Raw genomic sequence first — 24,125 nt, 5'->3', positions numbered from 1 at the left:
TTGATACTTTTAAAAGAAAAAATTCAGAAATATTTTAGATTTAAACTAAAAAAAAAAAAGATAATGAACTTAACTATTAGGGAGGGAGGGGGAAGAAAACCAGACTCTGATTTGTTTCATATTACAAAATATGAAAAGAAAAGCCACTTCCCCATCATTAAATATTTCTAACGGAAATCCAACTGATTTCTGTTTGTTTTTATAGAAATTTTTCCCAAATTCCTTTCAAAATTTCAACAGTAAAATAAAACTTTATTTAAAAAAAAAAAAATTGGTCCCTTGCTTTCTTCCTTAAAATGAAATGCAATCTGGCTGTCATTACTACCAGGAAATTGATAGCATCAAGCCATCAGGAAAAGAATTATAAAATAAGTTTCCTTACAACATAAATTAAAACCATAACGTTCTGAAATTAATTATTCTGAAGTTTTTATGCAAATTAGAATTGGTTAAAAGACTAGAAAATTTGTTTCACTTCTGTACAATTATGAAACAAAAACTTTTATATTTAGAATTCCAGTATTTTGAAAGCAAAAGAGAAAAAGGCTGAATGAACCCTTCTGAAAGAAACCAGTGCAAGAATGCCCCTGGTACTATGATACAAAACTTCATGTTTCAAATACCAGCTTAATAATGACAATTGTTTTATTAAATTCTTCATTATTTCCAAAATGAATTGAAACAAAAGCAGAATATTTCAACAGAAATATAGCAACAAAAGGATTTAAAAAAAAAATACAAATGGAATTATTATGCAGAACTGAGACTAAAACAAAATTAAGATAGGATTCCTTTTTTTTTTCTATTTTCTGTGTAAAATTGTAAAATCCATTTAGAAATGCTTGTTGGCAGAAACAGTTTGATTGTTGAGATACTTTATATACATATATCGACAAATAGTTTAAATAAAATACACATATATATAGATTTCACTAAATATATGTTTAAAGTTTATATTACAGGAATTTATACATCTATTGTATGTGCTATTAATGGTTTGAATTATATTACAAAAGCCAAAGCTCAGATTTAAATTTGACAGAAAAAAATCATAAATAAGAATTAAAAAAAGTATCTTTTAAAATTAATTTATATATATATGTACATGCACACGCATATACATGTACACACACATATATAATCCTAGTGAAGATATGAAATATAGATACATTGTAGTAAGCCAAGTATTATACATAAATCATTGTCTTTATTTACATTTAAAACATATCACAACTGTAGGGTGTACACGCACACATTCACACTTGGTGTGTACACAAACACACCCTATTGGTTAGTGATGTGATTTGGTTGCAAGATGAAAAAAAAAGAAACAAAAAACTGAAGCAAAAGAAAGAGAAAGAAGACGAAGTAGAAATAATTGTTTTATCTTACAAGTAAATTTTGTGGACCTACACCCATGAAGAGAAAATAAAGAAGAAGAGGCCGGAACCATTTCATTCTTCTGATAAGCACTGCCTTCCCTGCCATGTCCACTGATTCCAACTGATTTTATTTTTACCATTGTTGAAAGCCGAGAAGAGTTTAGTGGGTTATCCTGAGCAAAGAGAATAAGTCTAACATTGGAAGGAAAGCAATGATTCCATCAATAGTTTTAGGAGGTAGATTATTCCACAGAAGTCAGTAGTCACATAAGAGAGAGAGAGAGAGAAAATTTTCATGTCAAAGGTCCTTCTCACAGAATATGCTACATAAATGCTATAATATCTGACTGAAATTTAAAGGAAAGGTACCACCACTAAAGGTCTCTGGTTACAACATCTATTTAGAAGAGTTGAAATTGACAAGAGGCTGGACTATTGGTCTGTTAATGATGCTGTATTGTGTGAAAAACACCTCAGCAAGCCCAGTTTACAAAGCTGTAAATAGGTGCCACATTAAAACAAAAATGTTTAAATCTTCCTGTTTCAAGAGAAATGGAGGAAATCTTCCTCTAAAACAATCAAAACACAGAGCTTCAGCTCTTGGTACTTTCACATGTTTTAAAATAAAAAACTTCTCACCAATGGATGACTGAATTGATGTATTTCAACCATTCCAAAGGTTTCTATTACTCTTGAACCATGCAATGTCAATATTGAGATAAACAGTCCCCTTCTCATATTCAAGAATTTGCTACAAACTCATTACTCAATTTGATTCTTATCACACTAATTCTTGAGACTTCACCAAAGTTTTTAAAACCTGAAAACTGATTTTCACTCCAAGTCTGCCATTAAGTTTTTTTGCAACAGAGATTCAGAAAATGAAAAATCTATTATCAAAGTATTACCATGTTTCTTTCTTTTGAAGATGTTTTCAGTTCTTTTAATAAATAACTTGCATTAATGCAGCAAGATAAACTACAGCAGCAACAGAATGAAAAAAAAATTCAATTTGCAGCCATTTTTCAGTCACAGCAAAATTTCCTACGAGAAATTAATAGTTATTAATTAAAAATTCAATGAAAATGGTCAACATTGCTATACTGCTTTCTTTTGTGAGTCATTAATTATTCTATTATTGGTTGCAGCCATGCTGGGGCACTGCCATTAAATTACTTAAAATACAAATGAAACATTGGAGTGAAACTAAATGACATTTTGGTTCCCAACCCAAGTTGTTTGCAGCATCTCAAAAAAACTGAATGAAATCAGACACAGTTAAACTGCTACCATTCCATTTATATGGAATTTCTCAGTAACAGGAATCCATCAGCTTCCAAAACCAGTTGAAATCAAAATCGGATTCCTACACACACACACACAGACATGCAGTAACGTCTCCACCAGAATAGATTCTGTATTTTGAGTCAATACAAACTGAGTAGATTCTTAGAAAACTCAAAGGAAAGCTATTTGGTGTCCAAGAAAAGTGAACCCTTCAAAATGTGTCAACAAAACGTGACAGCAACAGTAAGAGTCTATAATTAACCGATTAGTTAGAGTTAAATTACTCTAAATTTAAAAAAAAAAAAAAAATCTGAGCAAGAAGATCCTCAGCATTTGTGTAGAAAAGAAGTTTTAAGAAATTGATTTCTTGTTGGTGGACATGTTTGTGTTTTGAGGTGGAAAAGAAATGGGAAAAAAATAACAAAAATTTATGCATCACCTGGCTAACATGAAAATCTACTGTATACACACAAACATGCATACACGTAAGAGTCAATGAGGTGGTGGTGGTGGTGGTGGTGGGAGGAGTCATTCAATCTGCTAAAAATATCAGCCACATCTCCCTCATATCACACCCCATCATCTTAAAATGAAAAGGAAACGTAGGGATGATGTATTCCTAGATACACTCTTCAAGTAAAGGTGTGATGGTCACAGCTGGAACACCTTTGTTCATAGTTCTGCTCAAACAGGACAGATCTGAGGCCGAAACAACAACATAGACACATGCTTCTATTTTACTCGTGTGCACACAGGCACACACACACACACAGAAAACCTGATGGATCAACTTACACTTGTTTAACAAATAATAATAACAACAACAACAACAACAACAACAGTTTAAAAGTCTTTTACAGATAATTTTGTAAGATGATTGAAAAGCTTTGATGAATTTGTAAGCAATGATTTTGAAGATAAAATGGAAATATTGTAGAATAAATTGTATTGAGACATGGTTTAGTGTTCCTCACCAAAAATAACAACTAAAACACTTCAACGAAATAAAAGAATTTAAAATAGAAATTAGTTTTAATTGCTTTCATTGATTTACTTAATTTATCCACATCTTTTTGATTGTTAAACTAGAGTTTATAAAGAATTTAAACTACATAAATATTTTATGTAACAAAAATAAATATTAAAAAACAACAAGCATAGATACTGGAGACAGTGTTTATAATGGCTAATTTTCAATGAGTTATAAACTTACTAACTGTTGAGATATCTATTATTAAGTGACACTAAAAACATCCGAGTGATAAAGCAAACACTAATAAGACAGAAGATAATAAGCTAAAATTGAGAAGACAAAACTTGAAAAATGAAACCATTTATGAATTCTAGAAAAAAATAAGTAAATTGTTTGTGTAAAAGATATTTGTGTGTGATGGGTTAAAAAAGAAAGAGAAAATGAAATGAGAGAAGTGATAACAGAAATATTGATTCGAGTTGACACAACACCAAATAATTAAGAAATTTTGCTAAAATTAATTAGTATTAATTGCTGACACATACACAAACACACACTCACAATTATAAAATCATAAAATAAAAATATGTTAAGTTACTGCAATAAATGCTTAAAAATATTTTAAAATATTCTTTAAAAATTCTGAATAAAGTAAGACTACACAGTTGTAGAGGAACTAATTATAAAATAGTTGTATATTATAATTAAGTAGTTGTTTAGTATCAATGCAGTGGAGCCAATATAACAATGTTGTTGGTATGCAAGAAAGGAGGAGGAGGAACCAACCGAGAGGTATTGTGTAAGAGAATGATCCATTAATAGTTCAGCATAGCAGATTGTTGTTGTCACTGGACTTGAGCAGGTTTCTACAGGGATGCTAGAGATGTTAATAGGAAATGTCCCTGTTGAAGACATCCAATATGAAACATAGCAATTACTAGGAAGACTAAAAACACATTGCACACTCATTAAGCTGTCAGCGGCTGTAGAGTCTGCAAAGAAAACAAAAACAGACAAGATTAGAGATTTGAAAACACAAAACATAATTGGACATTTTATTCTATTTATAGGAAATCTTTTCCCTCTATGCAACATATTATACACTCAAATGCATAAAACACATAACTATGCACTAAAACACCTGCCTACTTCACATTTAGAGAGAGAATCGTTTTATGACCACCAGCAGAGATAATAGTTCCCCAAATCACAGGTAATAATCTAACTTAAAAGAACAACCATCATCATCATTTAACGTCCGCTTTCCATGCTAGCATGGGTTGGTGACATGAAGTCAAAGCAAGGAGATACAAACACACACACACATACACGACATGGATTTTTATTCAGTGCTTGAGAAGACCCGGTTAGCCAAGCGAGATCGTGACCAATGCCAGTGTTGCATGACTGATGCCAGTGCCGCTTGACTAACACACATGCTGGTGGCACATAAAAAGCACCATTCAAGCGTGGTTGAAGCCAGTACCTCTTGATTGGCTTCTGTGGCATGTAAAAAGCACCCACTACTCTCTCGGAGTGGTTGGCATTAGGAAGAGCATCCAGCTGTAGAAACCTTATCAGATTAGAGCCTGGTGCAGCCTCCTGGCTTGCCAGTCCCCAGTCAAACCATCCAACCCATGTTAGCATGGAAAGTGGACATTAAATGACGATGATGACCACTATGTAGCAGCTTTGATAAAACAAACAAGTTTGACCCTTTAAAACAGGAAGATATGATGCAAGGGACATTTAACCGCTATTTCTGGAAGACTGTGGAACTACGTAGTCCCCCACTCCCCACAGACATCTTATTGAAGATGATCAACACGTGTTTCATAGTGACAAAGTATTGGAATTTTCAGTGATTTTTGCCAACAAATTGTCTGTCTGTTGCCATGACAAACTCCAACAATAACTTCAACCAAAAACTATTATAAAAAAAGAAAAAAAGCCAAATGTACCGCTGGAAGTTGATTTGATGTGTTTCTCTCCAACATAATTCGGTCTTCAGTTGTCTTTCTGTAGACAGGATTGTCAAAGTTCATATGCTTTGTTCGCTTCTTACGATAGGCTTTGTATGAGACATAAGTAATCTGCAACACAAATAGAAAACAAAGATTTTGGTTGATAAAAAAGCATTAAAAATTTTGATAATGAGTAATGACTAATTACAATAATTTCTTCTCTTTAACTGCATGGTATGTAAATATATCTGGAAGAGAACCACTCCAGCAGATTCTGAAGGAGCTATAGAGAATATTTCATGTTGAGTAGTTTTAATTTAGTCAAGTTTCATATCATGTGCCATTTATCCATGATCCTCTTCCATTTGACCTGGATATTTTAAACTTTCTGATGTCTAACAATGGATATTGACATGTAGGAATCTGTTTTCAAATGTAATTCAGGAGAACAGAAGAGACATAAATTTACCTTATATCAGTTTACTCATTTTGCCCCAGCTAAATTTGTCTTTTATATGCTCAAAGAGAATGGGGGTAATTTTCTGAAATAGTGTTCTGAGTATGTTATAATGCTTCTAATGCGTTCAAGGAAGGCCATTTGCTTAGCTGATGTAGCTTTTGTAAAGTAGTGAACAGTTGTAAAAAGATATATTTTATATCAAAGCCAAAAATGCAGTAAAACTTCATTGTTTCTTGTCTCACCAAATCATTTTAAAAGGATTTAATCAAGAGAGAAAAACCAATTCTACACAACTTTACAGCGATGACATCCTCAGGTTTTCCTGAGGTTTACTGTTTGTAATTATTTAAATGAGGCTAACAGGCTTCTTGGCTAACCCTCAAAATGAAGCATTTTTATTTTGATAATATTTTATAGAACATGTAAAACTCTGCATCTTGAAAAATAGCATTTTAACTTAAATATTTTAACTTAAATATTTCCTGCTAGTTTATGCTTGATTAGTTGTCATCAGGAGTCTTATTCCTTCCTGATTGTGTACATAAAAACCAAAACAGTGACACCAGATTCACCCATGTCTCAGTGGTGGTGTTATTAACATTAGCTGAACTCAGACATTTAATAACATAATAAAACATTCAGTTTAGTCACTCCAGTAAAAATCCATTTTCTAAGTTGATTATATAAATCATGTTAATTTCCCAAACATAATGAGTAGAACGAGACAAATATAAGGAGTGAAAGGAGGGGTAAAAAACTGTTAAAGGGACGTAAAACTTACCACAATTAATATAATCAATATTAAAATCAGAACTGTTGTAACAATTCCTGTGATTTTGCCAGTTTCTTTCGGTTTTTGAATAACAACAGGGGTTGTCTGATTTAAGCTATTTCCTGTTGATGCTTGAGTGATTGATGAATCAGAATTTGACTGATTATCCCCAGGTGTTGTTGGAGTAATTGTACTTGATCGAACAAGTGTACGAGTACTGGGTACGATACCTAAACACAACAGAAAATAGATGTAAATATTACATGCATATCAAGGGGAGCAGAGAAAAAACTGTCGTCTCAAAAATGAAAATAACACTGACATCACATTTTTAACAGAAAGATTTACCAAAATTACATAAAAATATCTTGAAATACTTAAAGAGTAAATTTATTCAATAAAATCGCCATTGGCTTCAGCCACAGCCTCCAGACGACTCCTGCGACTCTTCTGGATGGTCTCCTGGTTTAAGTTGGTCAATGCTGCCATAATCCTTGCCTTCAGTTCATCTTTGGTGTTACAAGGCTCTCACTCAACTGCACCCCACACAATAATAATGAAGGGGGTTCCAGTCTGTGGAGTTAGGGGGCCAGATGTTTAGGGGTGATGCAGTCACAGAAATTGTCTGACAACCATGACTGGGTTCTGCTTGTGTGGCATGTACATTATTTTCAAATTTATTTTTGTTCATTTTTCTTCTTTCCATTGTCCGCTCAGCCATGTTCTCATGGGTCAGAGAGAATTGGTTGAGGCGACCTTCCTGCTGCCAGCCCTCACCTGGTCCCAAGCAAGGTAATCTTCTCAAATGGCTGGACAGGTTTCCATTGAAGATGAGAGATGAAGGACACACTATATGTGTGAGAGTGACATGCATTAACTTTAGTTTTGATTTGAGGAAAACCTAAATGCCAGTATTTGAGCAACATCGATTCTGAGTTGAAACATCCATATTAAGTAAACATGTTAATAAGACATTTTAGTAAAGTGATCAACTGGAAGAATCGTTAGCACATGGAGCAAAATGCTTAGCAGCAGCAGCATTGTGTGGTCCGTGTCGACATTTTGAGTCCAAATTCTGCCAAACTTGACTTTGCCCTTCATCTTTTTGGGGGTAGATAAAATAAGTCCCAGTTAAAAACAGGGGTTGATGTAATCAAAGCATGCCCCCTCCCCCACAAAATACTGACTTTGTGCCAAAATTTGAAACCAATATGAAATTTTAGGCATCAGTGTCAGGTGTAAATAAAAAGAAATTCCAGAAGAGGACAGAAGCAATTCTATTAACCAATTTGAAGGCCAAAAATGATTACCTCGTGACTTTGAAGTTGTTGTATGTGATGGTTTTGTAACAGATTGAATGGTATTGCCTGAATCTGTAATAAAAAGGAAATTAAATAAAATATACAACAAACCTATTCTTAATAGACAAACATGATAATTACATGCATATTTTATTTAAAAAAAAAAAAAAAAAAAAAAAAAATTAAATAAATTAAACAGTTACTACTTGAAACACCCATGCAGTTTGAAATTTCTATAATTAACAGTCACAACAATTCATTTAGGTTTCTGCTTTTAGAAATAAATTAAATCAAAATTTTCCAAAAGTTTCCTTGTTATGATGGAACAGTAAATTCATGTTTACTCTAGGGGTAAAAAGTGTGCATATATATACACACACACACACACACACACACACACATCATCATTTTACGAACAATTTCCATGCCAGCACAATCTTGACTGGTTGTCACTATTTAATCTCTTATTCAGAGCAACCATCATTTTAGAAGAATCAGAAGAACAAGACTCATATGTTATGTTTCTATCTAACTATCTGTCCATGTTTGTTTGTGTAGCTGTGTGTCTTCATTTCTTTCCAAGAAAATGACAGTTGCCCTGGAGTTCTGGTCTAATGATGATTGCTAAGTCAAAACTTCAAAGTCCTTGAAAGAAACTCATAAACATCTCTACTTATAAAGTATTGAAGGATTCTTCAATGTTCAGTTGTTTATCCAAATAATGTCAAACATTAATATAGAGACACAGGCCTACATAGAGTTGCTTGGCTAACAAGTTTGCTTTCCAGCCATGAGCCATGCAGTTTGGGGCAAGTGTCTCATAAAGCCTTGTCAATGAATTTGCTAAAGGGCAACTGAAAGAACTCCAATGTATATGCATGCACCTGTATACACACGTATGTATGTATATATGTGTGTATATATATATATACACATTCTCTTTCTTTAAGACTTGTTTTAAAAAGCTGTGCTAGGAATTCTGCCTCCCATTAACTTTGGTAAATCCTTAAATTCAGTGTAGATGAAAAATCTTTGTCCTCTATTAGAGTGCCAATGTCTCTAAAATATAACCTCTAATATGAACTAATGTCCAACAAAGCCTATTCTGCATTGATTAAAGAATAGTAGAGATTGAATAGTATGTATCAATTCTCTATCGATATGTTGGACTTTATAAATGTTGGCCTGACAAATTTTTAGGAAAATTTTTTGGCCAAGTAAAATAACTATTTGGCTGAAATAAGTATGTCACTCCAAAATCAGAGTTTGTTAATATTGTTGTTGTCATCATCATTATTATTATTATTATTAAATGCTTTGATATGGTGATAAGTCCTCAGTGAAGCTGGGTTCCTAACTTAGTTTCAAACTGCTTCTATCTTATCGACATATGTAATATATTTGAGCTTAGCACAATTCATGTGCCAAGGCATTTTAAATGCTAATGGCATAGTCTACTCAACTGTAAGCAGGTACCATTGATTGATCCTTACTGTATTAAATTAACATATAATAAGTCACTGAGTATCTCACAGACAGTCTATAATAATGTTGGACTCTTCAATTACAGGTACAATGTAGCTAAAAACAATATTAACTCTTCTTCCATACTTGAGAGTATAATGTCCCTTTCTAGAAAGTGATGAATTAGGGCTGGGCTATTAATTGCACTCTGTATAAGGAACTCAAGAGACAAAGTTTATTCTAAATTTGAAATAATAAAGTATAATTGAGGGCCTTTATTACACATTCAGCTTTCAGGTGGCACCTCCTGAATATTGTGGTTCTTGAAATGTCTTGTGAAAGAAGTTTGGAGAGAGAAAAAATAAGGAGTGGTAATCATCATCATCATCATCATCAAAATAACACCATCATCATCATCATACTCATCATTTGCCTGGTTTAAACATAAGTACATCCGTCACCATAGCAATTATCCTATACAGTTTTATGTGTATCATAAAGTATTTGAGTGTATGTGTGAGAGAGAGAGAGAGAGAAAGAGAGAGAAAGAGAGAGAGAGAGAGAGAGAGAGAGAGAGAGAGAGGGGAGAGGAAGGGAAAGAGAGAGATCCAATAAAAAAAAAAACTCTTGAGTGAATCAATGATGAATGCCTCATTGATAGAATATTGATCTATGGAATGACCAGCTAATCAATCACCACCAACTGATAATCAATTAAGGTATTGGAATAGAAAGGAAAGCTTTGTTCAGAATACAAGGCTCATCTGTAGGTTAGGTAGATATTATGTATTCTAAGGTTACAAAACAATGAATATGGATTTAGAAAATGAAAGATTGCGAAGCAAGCATTCAAATTTCCTGTTCCTAACTTAATATTTAATTCTACATTTGTTGTTGCAGTGATGAGAAATATACTTCAGTCAGAAACATTTTATTTCTCAAGACTGTTCATGCTTCTACTATTAAGATGATACATTTGTTGTAATCATGCAGTAAGTCATTGCTACTGACAGTGCTGTTATATAAAGGCTATGACAACATTCTAATCAGTTGAGAGCCATCTCTCTTTGGTGTCCTCTACTGAAGAAGGCCTAATCACCCAGAAATGCATTTAGGAGTCCTAGAGAGGGCACCATTGAGCTGCTGTGTTTATACATTTACCATAAGCAAGAAATTTTCTCTAAGGCAAATTACAGTGATTATGCCTTTAGAAGTCAAACTATGTTATAAATATATGTGAACTAACTTAAAGTTTGTTTATGTAATTATGGTAAAAATTTCTAGAAAAAAAAGGTTAACTGAAAAACAGTAAGTTTCCATCAACACATTATGGTTGTCCCCTGATAACTTTTAGATTTATAACACTTATCTATGGAACCAACTGTTTTCTATAGCTGAGGTACTAACCATTCACACTCTACAATTGTGGTACCAGCCACTCTCTACAGATATGGTACCAACCATTCAATGATGCTAATACATATGACAAGCTGAAATCAATATCATAGTAATCAGTTTTGTTCCTTTACGTTGCGAGTTCAAATCTCACTAGAGCTGATTTTGCCTTTCATATTTCAAGGGTTACCCACAAGACAAAGATTGGCAAAATCGTCAAAAGAAATCTTTTGGATTTGTTTGGGATTTTTTTTGTTCTGTAACAACATTGGCACAAAGACTTTTTGGCCCTTGCTTTTTTTTTTTTTTTGGACAATATTGAATAAGGAGACCTAGTGCATAGGTTCCTGGTGGTCTATCATAAAAACTACCCCCAGGAGAGGAAGTATCCAGGGTCAGTAGTTAGAGAAGACCCTTATTCTTTCAGAAATACAAAGATATCTGAATGAACTGTGAAGATCTTAATATACATTAAATATAATTAGCCTCGCATGAAAATAACTGAGCAATTTGTATGACAGCTGTAAATAAGCTAAAACAGGAGACCAGTTCAGATGACTCTCTCTCTGTCTGCTTATCTACCTACATATAAATGCATGTATATCTATATAAGACCTTCGTACATTGGGCCTCACCGAGGCGATGACTACGGACCGAGACCTTTGGAAATGGGCTGTGCGTGAGAAGACCCGGCAAGCCAAGTAAGATCGTTGCCAGTGCCCCTGGACTGGTTCTTGTGCGGGTGGCACATGAGATGCACCATTTTGAGCGTGGCCGTTGCCAGTACCGCCTGACTGGCTCCTGTAGGATTTTCGAGCGAGATCGTTGCCAGTGCCCCTGGACTGGCTTGTGCGGGTGGCACATAAAAGACACCATTTCGAGCGTGGCCGTTTTCGTGCGGGTGACACGTAAAAGCACCCACTACACTCTCTGAGTGGTTGGCGTTAGGAAGGGCATCCAGCTGTAGAAACTCTGCCAAATCAGACTGGAGCCTGGTGTTGCCATCCGGTTTCACCAGTCCTCAGTCAAATCGTCCAACCCATGCTAGCATGGAAAGCGGACGTTAAACGATGATGATGATGATGCATGTATATAAACAGAGGGTTTTGTTTGCTCATTCACACCAGCCACATCACACAGTAAACATTAGCTGTGATGTTCAACAAAAAATGTCTAGTGCTAATGACGCAATAACCACGTTACTTACTTTCAGTATGAAAGTCGATCATAGTGTTTATACAAAATGAGGAGGGGGGGGAGGGAAGCGCCTGAAATTTATAGATATTCTCTTTTAAATACAGAAGATGGATTTGGCTAGTGACCAGGTAAAGATAGGAGGATATTGGTCAATTTAATTTAAATGTTTCATATGATAGAAGAAACCACTTTAGACATTCACAAACCAACTGGGGTTGTTAGGCCCAAAACATGGAGAATTTAATGAAATGCTCATTTTATTGTTTAATTTAATATAATACAAAAATCAAGCAGTTAAATAAGGTGACTGTTAATTATTTTAAACATACAATGAAATAAGCAGCAGCAGCAGGAGATCTTATTACAAAACTTGAGTTAAGCAGGTGAAACTACTTTATACAGTGAGGCGAAACAGTTTAATTCATCAAAATTTCTTCTAATTAGATCTTGTTAATTTCAATGAAGCAAGGGGAACAACTTTAAAATCCAAATCATTTAAAAATTGAATTGGGGAGTATTTAGAAAAGGAATAGAGTTGTTCGTGTGCCAAACTATATTTGTCTCCCTTCCACCCACCAAACGGAACATTTTTAAATAGAAAAACAAAATCTACCAGATAACGACAATGAAGACGACAATATTTACAGCAAGATCATAGGAAAGTAAAAGCTCACCATTAGAGAGAGTAGAGATGTTAGTAACAGCAGTCGCTGGTTGGGTATGTGTGTTATTTTCTTTAAGAGGATGGAGAGTAATAATAGAAGTGGTGGTAGGAGGAGTAGTAACAGTAGTGGAATCATTTATTTTAATAGGAGGAGGAGAAGGAGGAGTAGTACTAGTAGTAGTAGTAGTAGTATTAGATGTAAGAGAAACATTAGATTTAGTCAGTACAGTTGAACTGTTAGCAGCAATATCTGTAAAGCATTAAAATATAAAAATCAATAAGATATATTAAAAGACACACCACTGCAACTATATATATATATATATATATATATTTGTAGAACAGTGGATTCTGAGGAAGCTAGAGTTGTAAGAATATATAGAGAGTTCTCAACAGTGGAATATATTTCATGCCATGAGGAAGACAGAGACATAATAATTTTTGCACACTATAACTTCTCGCAATTTAGTTTTCCTTCAACACCAAGAGTCTTTCTCTCTCTCTCTCTCTCTCTTTCCAAAGAACAGTACCACCTCAAATGTTATTTCTCCTCTTCTTCCTCCTGCCATAAAATTCCTTCCACTCTTTGAGTCACTTTCTATATACACCACACATGATTTATAAACTAGTATCAAATTCAATACAATTGAGAGAAGAATTTGGAAACAAAAATTATGACTTTTCATTACAAGAGACCTCTGTCTCTTACACATACAAGAACTAAGAAAAATTCATCTTTGTAACATAGTAACAGTATCAAAAACATTTCTTAAAGAGACAGTTATTTGTAAATTAGGTTTGACAATGCAAGCAAGTAAATTAAAATGCATACATTTAATATAAATTTATTAATTAGGATATACATAAATTTTAATTTATATAAAGTTATAAAAACATTCAGCTTAGTGAAACAAAATTCAATTTTTAGGCCCCACAGCTTAACCCCTATGTGTATGTGTGTGTGTATTTGAGAGAGAGTGAGTGAGTGCCTGTGTATGAAATCTTTCAAATAATATACATCTTACAGAACATAACTCGGATTTCTAACAATTTAAACAAAGGTTTCTAATATGGGTTAGAAAATATTTTTAATAATAGTTTATACCCATATTAACGTATCACGAGATACAGGGAAAGTCTTTGGAAACAATTCCCATCAACACAAATTATAATGAAACTACATTTTCATTCTAAAGAAAACAACATTAATTTCCATGTTCAAAAAATCTGTTATTTGGAAGCTAAATGTTTCAGTACAACTTTTTGAGGGCAGCTTATGTGGCTGTGGCAGGATTGCAAGGGCAGTTTATGGAATTGGACAGTTAATAAAGGCTGAGCCAATTAGGGGGACTCTATTTAGTTACTTGAAATGCTTTGGGGGGAGGGGGGAGCACAAAACGCAACTTCCTTAAACCATATTAGTCTTAAAAATGAAAGGAAACACTAAATAATGTAGATATACTATTTCATTCACAGAAACTGGAATTAATGTGAGTTGGGAAGTCAGTGAAGTTAGGGAGTCAGAATCTTTGATTTGTTTTATTTTGTTTAACTTTGGTAGATTTGGTGCAGCAGTTAGTAAATGATTTTAATGTTGGGATCATCCATTAGTTAAAAAAACAGAAACAAAAGTCCACCAATTTGGTGTAGAATCAACCAGAGGAGTGTTTGATAGTGGAGTAGAAGGCAAATTATGGATGGAAAGATTAGGAAGAGATAGAAAAACATGTTAATGGTGAAAACTATTCAGAAATATAGATGTAAACATCATGATGATGACAATGGTGATGATAATAATGATGATTTAATAGCTGCAGTATGATAAAATTGCTTTCAAAAGAAAATTTAAAGCATTGCTGTGGTAAAATAAGGAAATTAGTAGTTATTAAAAAAAAAAAAAAAAAGTCCAAGATTAAAAAATGTAGGAATGGAAGTAGGTGTGATCTTTGGAATATTGTTGTGAGTTAGGGTTAGGGAAAATTGGTGAAAGACAGGAAGAAGATAGCAAAAACAATAATACAAGCCAAAGTATATGAAACAAAGAATATTTAAACCCAAACTAAAATGTAATGATAACAATAATATAGGCACAAGGCCAGGAATTTGTGGGGAGTGGAATACTTGATTACATTGACCCCAGTACATGACTGGGACTTATTTTATCAACCCCAACAGGATGAAAGGCAAAGTCAACCTCGGTGGCATTTGAAATCAGAATATAAAAGTGTAATATTAGTAAGCATTTTGCTTGTTATAACGATTCTACCAGCTCTTTGCCTTAGCAATAAAAATAAGGTTTGAAAATGGTCATTAGTACTTTGTTTATGAAGACAACTGAAAAGCAGAGATAATCTGGTGTGACAGAATTCCAATATAGGTTTCCTAGCATAAACTGACTTCAGGATTTCAATGTAGAAGCACAAATACAAATGTTGCTACAACTTAATGAAGTTATACAACCAGAGGTCAAAATATCTTCCCCTGAGATAATTACATCAATGTACCATTGTCTATGAAGAGTCTTCCTTTACACATATACACACACTGTATATAATGTTCTACTTCACACAGTTTCATGACCAGAGGCAGCAACCAGGATGGTTGGTGCACAGAGCACCAGTTCAATTAGAAATACATCCTTGATGTATAAAATGATCATACTGGAGCTTTTACCACTAAGCATCTTTATCCACTCTGAAACTTTAGGTAATGAGATGTGACCTGAGCTAACACACACACACACACACACACATATATATGGAACAGTTTCTCTCTCAGATTATATCAAACATGATTATATTTGAAGTTAATTTTCTTTTTATCAATGATCACATTTCAGATGTGCTTCATGCTCCCTTACAAATTAGTCTTTATGCTCAGATTTGAAAGTATGACAAAGAGAATGAGGGAGACAGATTGAATTTAGTAAACATACTTAGTAAAGACATATTTCACATTTTTGAAGATTAGCTTTATAAGGTTGCAGTGTGCTTACCAAAAGGACCTTGGTGAACACATTCACGTCCGTTTCTTAATGACATATAACCATCAGCACAGACACATGTGTACGTTGTATCTCCATCGTCGTGAGGGTCAGGCAAACATAAATGTGCACATCCACCATTATTGGGGCCACAGTGACTTGTAGCTTCATGTGGGAAAAAACACACAAACATAAAAAAAAAAAGAAAAGAAAAACAAGATACAATATAGATGGCTACCATCAACAGAAAAAGATAAGATTTCATGAAAATTTTCTAATATAAATAATAAATGAAAAATAGCAATGTATTTCACTAAACATTATTTTCTAGTCTAGAAACACAAATATACATTTTGGAGCAAATGTTAAGTGAACCACAGTTATTACTGGTACTTAATTTATCAACATTGGAAGAATGAAAGTTGAAGACAACTCTGAGAAGAATTTGAACCTAAAAAATATAGAAACAAACTAAACAATACAAGGCATCATTCACTTTTTCACCAATCTTGTAAATTAAATCAATTTTACTGTTTTAAGCATTAACTCTACTTACATGAAGGTTGTCGTGTATGATGATAGACATGTAAGTCCATTGGTTCACGAAGTTGTAGCCCTAATCTTTCAAAATGTTCTCCAGTAAATTTATTTGCTTGGCAAATTGATTCACTGTTACGATCAGTCCAATACAGAGTATCCTAATGAAATAAACAAGCAAATTTAATTAACCACCACATGCAACATTAAGTTGATGGACTACTAACAACAAGCTCATAAGTTCAAATCAGACTTAGTTTTACTGAGCAAGGTAACATGAACTTGTCTACTTCAGTTTTACCAAACTGATAAAGAGGAGAAAAAAAAAATTGCAGGCCCAATTCTCTACTTCCTTGTTGCTTTTTAACCCCAAGTTTTTAATGACCCAGCAAATCTATGATGAACAGCTGTAACTGACCTGATTTTATTTAAGATTCTATATTATATGGAGGACCCCTCAGTTTGTATTTCATGCTTCATTGGTTATTGGGAACGATGATGTGCAACTGTAAAAATTAGTCTGGCTTCCACGCCAGTGGCAAGTAAATAACACCATTTGAGCGTAATCATTACCAGCATCACCTTCCTCGCACTTGTGCTGGTGGCGTGTGAAAAGACATTCGAGCGAGTTCGTTGCCAGTGCCGCAGGACTGGCTCCTGTGCAGGTGGCACATAAAATACACCATTTTGAGCATGGTCGTTGCCAGTACTGCCTGACTGGCCTTCGTGCCAGTGACACGTAAAAGCACCCACTACACTCTCAGAGTGGTTGGCGTTAGGAAGGGCATCCAGCTGTAGAAACTCTGCCAAATCAGATTGGAGCCTGGCATAGCCATCTGGTTCGCCAGACCTCAGTCAAATCGTCCAACCCATGCTAGCATGGAGAGCAGACGTTAAACGATGATGATATATATAAGAGAGAGAGAGAGAGGCCAAATAAATAAGTGAACCACTGATATAAGAGAGAGAGAGGCCAAATAAATAAGTGAACCACTGATATAACAAAAGATGCCATATTACATACCTCGAAAACGGTTATAGCAAAAGGGAACAAAATATATCTTCGGCTGCTGAGAATAGTTATACGCTGACCCCCATTCAGATTAGAGCTTTCAATTTTTCTTAACTTGGCATCAATCCAATATAATCTTTGATTTTCATAATCTGTTCCAAAATATAATATGTGTTGCATTACGGATTTACTTATTTACATATTTATAGACAGTGAAGATAAAATAGATTGATATAAATAGCTAAGATAAGAGAGTTATATAAATAGAAAATATAAAATAGATTTTTTTTTTTGCAAACTTTTGTTGATTAAATAGATATATTTAGATATGAAAGATAAAACAGATGTGATGATAAATGTATACAGGCAGTGAAAAGAAAATAGATTTATATAAATAAGGGAGATTTATGTAACTATATGACAATAAAATTGATATATTTATATAAAGAAGATAAATAGATTTCTATAGTGAATAGATATTTGTTTAGAGTGAAACCAGCCTACTGCTGCATGAAATGCTGTTTAATCTTTTATTTTGAGTCTCAAATCCAGCAACAGATTATGAACCAGCCACAAGTTCTGACTTGTCAAATAGCTGACAATGCTTTAGCCATACAAGTTATTCTGTCAAATGTAATGTTTTTTCATTCAGATTGTTTTTAATTAATCACTCATTATTTTGTACTTTTGAAATTTTGATGATGTGATTGTCTATTTTTAGAATAGTATTGAAGGATAGGTGTGACAGGCTGGATCTGGCTGGTTAGAATGAAAAAATAAAAGCATATTCGGGTCAGATATGATCAGTTTAAATGCTAAAGAGTTAAAAAATGCTAATCCGCGGTTTAGTCTTCCCCTGTGAAAACAATATTACAGTCTGTGCTAATACTGGCCCAAACATAAATTTAGATAAGAAACAGATGTATTTAGAAATCAATCCTTACCTATTGTTAAACCATTTGGCCACTGTATATTTACTACAATTTTTCGTGAATGTTTTCCATTCATGCCACACATTTGAATTGAAGCTGGATATCCCCAATCAGTCCAATAAAACCAACTGAAAAAAAATTTAACATTTAATCTACTATTTAAACATTATTACAAAATATCGTTTATTTTAAAGTAATTTGTGTTAGAAAATTAGTTACAACATGAATTGATACTAAAAAGGCAGAATAATCAAATACACAAGTAGTAGAGGGTCCATAAAATATACAGCAGGTATTTTAAGATTAGGGGTGGGGTGGTGAGTGGCCTCAGTTGATGGGGTTTAAAGAATGACTAAGTAACTGGTTTTCTGAGATACTAAACTTCCAAAATCTGTCCTTTGACCATCAAATAACAAATCTTTAGAAACTTGCCATTTGTGAATGTATTATTCTTCAATTATAATTTGTGAAAATATCAGATTTTTAAAATAATGTTCAGACAAAACATTGCAGCTATCAACATTGGGCAAACTTTGGAAATATCAGGGCAAAACTGACAAAATGTTTCTTTATAGTTCTAAAACAATCATTTATAAAACAAAATTTTTTAAATGAACTTCCAAATTTCAACTCAGGTATTTCAAGTAACATTTTAGTTTGTTTTCTCTTTTTGTTTCCCGTGTCTAACAATTCAGAAAATGATTGAGTTATTTAAGCTATGTTTTATAAATAAGTCTTATTTAATTTGAATCCATCAACAGCCTCACCAATAATAAGAGCAGCTGCTGTTCTTCATTGTGATTCTTTAGACTGTAAATTGTTCTAAGCGCTTTGAAGTTTTCAAAATTCATTCTTGTTCAACAAATAATCCTCAATTGCCAAACACTTTGAAATTAGGATGGTTTGAGAAATAATCAAAATAGTTGATAAAGAGGTAATGATGGTTGTGGTGGCAACAATAACAATAATTAATACTAATGAATAAATAATAAACAAAATTACCCTCTTTTAGGATCAACAGCTATAGCCCTTGGTTCACGAAGTCCCTCTTCTATCAATGTCTTAACATGATGCCCTGATTTATTTGCTACAAAAATTTTTGTCAATCCTGTATCAGTCCAGTAGACATTGTGGTGGATCCAGTCAACAGCCAAGCCATCTGGATGTTTCAGGCCAGTTCCAATAACTGTTTCCGATGAATTCACTGCATCATCTGCATCAAATGGAGCTCTGCAATTAATTAGAATCAGTTTCACATAAGAATATTTATCAATAAAAACAATAAGTATTTGGATTCTTTGATAATATTTTCAAGTCTGTAGCTATCAAGTCAATGAAGAGTTTTAGCAAACTTTGGAATATCTACTAAACAAGATTCATAAATGAACTGACCTCAAAATCTTTTCTTGAGTAATGTCAGTCCAGTAAACCATCCCTTCTGAATAGTCAAAGTCAAGAGCAATGGCATTGTCACTTTTTGAATGTATTAGTTTGTATTTATGGGTTCCAAGCTGTAATTTACGCACGTCAGCCTTATTCGACACAATCAACCAAGGCCGAGGACCTACAAATATTAACAGAAAAACATTTCAATGTTTCTGAAATTCAAAGATATTTTTAAAATATGATTATACCTCATCTAAATGTGATATAAAGAGATTCAAAAATCTATTTATGAAAGTTACACTATTAAATATTTTAAAGGATAAAATTGAAAATAACTACATATAACATAACTTTAAAAATCTGTATCAAAATCAAATATCTTTATTCTTTTACTGAAGTCATTGAATAGCAGGCCATGCTGGGGCACCAACATGGAGTATATGCTTGATTCTATCAACCCCCAATACTTTGTCTATACTTATTTAGTTGGCTCTGAAGGGAGACAAAAGTTCATTTCAGGGTAAAGAGGTGTCACAAAATATTATTATGCCCCTTAAACCCCCCACCAGTAATTTTTATGCTTCAATAAACAATAAATGTAGAAATAAACAGTAACAATATGAAAAAAAATATTTGAATCCTTACCAACTGTCTTGCAAGAATTTCGATCATGAAGCTCATAACCTTGTAGACAACTACATTTGTAGGAGCCAATATGGTTTTCACATAATTGGGAGCAAGTTCCAAAGATTTCACATTCATCTACATCTACAAGAGAAAAAAACAAAAACAAGGCTACATTAAAATAGGAAGCATATGCAATTATATACATACATGTGTGTGAGTGTGTGTGTGTGTGTGTGTGTGTGTATACACATGCACACACAGGTAGCTGTGTGGTTAAAAAGTTAGCTTCCCCAACCAAATAGTTTTGGGTTCAGTCCTACTGCATGGTACCTTCAGCAAATTTCTTCTACTATAGCCCCAGGCCAACCAAAAACTTGAACATGGATTTGGTCAACAGAAACAGAAAGAAGTCTGTCATACATATGTATGTATGTATGTATGTATGTATGCGTATGTTTGTCTCTCCTTGTCTTGACAATGCTTGGTAGATGAACGTTAGTCTTACTAGTCATGTCATTCATTTTCAACATTCGGCAAAAACATGCTCATCCATGGGGAAATACTACCTTACTTGGAAACAGGCAAGGGCTGGCAACAGGAAGAGTATCTGGTTGCAGAAAATCTGCCTCAATAAATTCCATCCAACCCATGCAAACATGTAAAAATGGATGTTAAATGGATGAACACACACACACACACGTTTATATGCACATTTAAGTTTACTACAAGGAAAAGTACCCGACATTAAAAGTAGAATCTAGACATTTATTGTAGAAGTGAAATTAGAGTTTGTGGTATGATCAGTAGCAATACGAAACATTCTGTTATATATTTATCTCGACACACAGAGTTTCATTCCTCTGTCTTCAGACTATATAAATATACATTATAGAGAAAGCAGGGTTGAAAGCAAACCATCATAGCAACAAGACCTACCCTGACAAGAGGAGTTGCCAACAAGCTTATAACCAGCCAAACAATCACAGCGGTGCATATGACGCAAAGAAATGCACTGTTGTTGACATCCACCATTATCATCTTTGCAGGGGTATTTTTCTGTAAAAATAAAATATATTTTAGATGTTGGTTATCTTGATTGAGATTAGCTGAATTCTATTGAATCTAAACGACAATAAACAATTGAGATGTGAAGAAACCATGAGGAGGTGCTGTCTGTATTGTTGGGTCAAATAAAAGAATTTGCTGAGTCAAAATAACTTACCCTGACATAATTCATCATTTTCATCTTGCCAGTTGCCACAATCATTACGGAAATCACACACTTTATTCCATGGAATACATTTCTTTTTATCACCATAACAATCAAATGTTCTATCTGTACATGTATTTCCCGAGGAGCCTAAAAGGAAATTCAAAATTCCAAGATAGAATAAAACAAGAAACAAGCAATTACTTAAGAAATACATTTTTGTTTTAATAGCCATACACACACACACACACACACACACACCAACCAACCAAGCTTTCAAAAGTCTAAAAGTCATTGCCAGAAAAGAAGTGTTGAAAATATGGAAAAGAAGCAGATGCAGCCTTATCAGAAGACACATGGCTGGACTCTTCAACCATGCCCCACCTGTGACAGAAGCTGTGAATTAAGGACTGGGATGTACAGTGATGACAGGATCCACAAATGAAGCAGAAGATGGTCATCATTAGATTGGATAATTAGCCATGAACACGAAAACGTGTGTGCATGTATATGTGTTTAACTCTCTATATATATCTATATATTTAAGGAATGGGTACAAACAATAAAGACACATAATAAAGAAACAAATGCAAAACTTGACTAGTAACTCACACACACACAAGTTTGAATCAATATCATTTCACTTAATTGCTCTCACAGTTCTGAGACACCATTTATTCATTGTTGCATGTTATTCTACTTTCCAAGTGGTTGCACAAACAAAAGTGAAGGTGGTTAATACATTGTATAATGTAATTATATTTAATAAATTAATATTATGAAATATGCCTTAAGGCAGCAAACTGGCAGAATCCTTAGTGGTATTTCGTCTGTCTTTAAGTTCAGAGTTCAAATTCTGCTAAGGTTGACTTTGCCATTTGAGGTTGATAAAACAAGTACCAGTTATATACTGGTTCAATGTAATTGATTCATCCCCTCCCCAAAATTGCTGGTTTTGTGCCAAAATTTGAAATCAATATGACTAAATACGCCTGACTGTGAGTCACACAGCTGAGCTATTTAGCATGGAACTTTCAATAACAACAATATACTGTTATCACAAATAGGTGTTCTGCCATAATGACATACAGAACAACAGTATTGGACAGTTTATATTCAGTTGGATAATACTGTGTGTAATGAGAGGAATCAACATGGTAATGAAATGATGTTTGATACTTGTCTAAACTACACCAGCATGGAAACAACAGATGTAAAATAATCATTCATTCACACACATATATATATATATATATATATATATATATATATATATATATATATATATATATATATAAGTAGAGGGTTATTGTAGCAAGAAGTGGTTAAGTTGATGAACAAGAGAGAAAGCAGAATGGAGAAGGAATAAATGAGAAGAAAATGTCACAAGATGAAGAGAGTGAAATATGAGCAGCAGAGTTTAACAAATTGAATTTGCAAAATCAAAAAGGAGAAAAAGCAACTCACCACAATCTTTTTCATCAGAACCGCTTTCGCAATCAACAGAACCATCACATTTAAGTAGTTTATGAAGACATTCTTTTGATTCTTCACAAAGAAAATGGTCATTATCACAGGTGTGCGTACCTGAAATGAATACGAGATGCTCAACATTTAATTACTCTCTATAAGTCAATATACACACAAACACTGCCATCAATATATATATGTGCACACACAAAGTGATTATTCAGGTATAATATGAAATTTTCCCTAAAAATTATGCGTGTGCATTACAGCACAAAAACTAAATGTTATTTTTATTTTCCCCGTTCCAAGAATGTAACTATATTCAGAACAGCAAGATCAGAAAAGTAAGTTAATATACTTATGTGTAATAAAGTAATTTACTATAATTTTGTCAGATTTTTCGATGACACGGATCCTAATTTGTTCTAATTACTTTACTCACTCTTTCTCTTTTCCACTGCAACAGTTTCTGTTCTTCAGATTGACTGATCTAATGTCACCTCCATATAAGCCTACCTGACCCTTGCAGCAAAAACCACAGACTATTGCTTCAACCCCAAACCCTCAAAACAAAAATTTCAGTGAAAATACTTACAATCGACCTCATCACTTCCATCTAGACAGTCCTCATCACCATCACACTTCCAGGATTTAGTGATACAAATTTCATTTTTGCAAATAAAATCTAGACTTGTACATTCATTGCTGATTGTAGTACAGTTATTTTCATCCGTATTGTCAGAACAGTCTCCGTCCCCATCACATATCCAGCTTGGATTTATACAAGTATGAGTGTCACACTCAAATTCGTCAGGCTGGCATGTACGAGGTTCTGAAAAGAAGGAAAATATCAGGTCTGTAATAATGGCTTCTAATTTTAGCACAAGGTCAGCAATTGTAAGGGAAGGGAGTAAGTTAATTATACTGAGCCCAGTACTCAACTGGTACTTGTTTTATTGTCCTTGAAAGGATGAACAGTAAAGCTGACTGAATCGGAATCTGGACTCAGTTTGTAAAAACCAACGAAAGGCTGCTCAGCAGTTTCAGGTTGTAACTTTTTTTTTAACAGCAAAAATAATAGACACTGTCATCTATTTACCAATTTTAGT

The 24,125-nt window shown here is 33.7% G+C and overlaps 1 protein-coding gene across 3 annotated transcripts in view; it reads right to left on the bottom strand.

The window, feature by feature from the left end:
- Positions 1-6: 6 nt before the first annotated feature.
- Positions 7-24,125, bottom strand: part of LOC106877779 (very low-density lipoprotein receptor) — a 39,652-nt gene continuing 15,533 nt past the window's right edge. The window contains exons 6-22 of one of the 3 annotated variants that reach the window (XR_001410415.2): positions 23,612-23,848; positions 23,014-23,133; positions 21,559-21,696; positions 21,273-21,392; positions 20,355-20,477; positions 19,716-19,887; positions 19,326-19,553; positions 18,336-18,451; positions 17,404-17,543; positions 16,399-16,540; positions 15,855-16,007; positions 12,870-13,109; positions 8,149-8,211; positions 6,848-7,068; positions 5,604-5,735; positions 4,429-4,634; positions 7-1,555 (exon numbers count right to left, since the gene is read on the bottom strand). Coding sequence is in view for 2 of the 3 variants with exons in the window: in XM_014926787.2 (XP_014782273.1) it covers positions 4,611-4,634; positions 5,604-5,735; positions 6,848-7,068; positions 8,149-8,211; positions 12,870-13,109; positions 15,855-16,007; positions 16,399-16,540; positions 17,404-17,543; positions 18,336-18,451; positions 19,326-19,553; positions 19,716-19,887; positions 20,355-20,477; positions 21,273-21,392; positions 21,559-21,696; positions 23,014-23,133; positions 23,612-23,848 (2,369 nt within the window). In the remaining variant the exon portion in view is untranslated. Of the gene's footprint in view, positions 1,556-2,944; positions 4,635-5,603; positions 5,736-6,847; positions 7,069-8,148; positions 8,212-12,869; positions 13,110-15,854; positions 16,008-16,398; positions 16,541-17,403; positions 17,544-18,335; positions 18,452-19,325; positions 19,554-19,715; positions 19,888-20,354; positions 20,478-21,272; positions 21,393-21,558; positions 21,697-23,013; positions 23,134-23,611; positions 23,849-24,125 lie in introns of those variants that run through there. The other 2 variants (XM_014926787.2, XM_014926789.2) reach the window with 2 other exon arrangements.

The sequence above is a fragment of the Octopus bimaculoides genome, chromosome 13 (assembly GCF_001194135.2).
Source record: "Octopus bimaculoides isolate UCB-OBI-ISO-001 chromosome 13, ASM119413v2, whole genome shotgun sequence".
Classification (NCBI taxonomy): Eukaryota; Metazoa; Mollusca; class Cephalopoda; order Octopoda; family Octopodidae; genus Octopus; species Octopus bimaculoides.
This window is presented reverse-complemented; position numbering and strand designations above follow the sequence as displayed.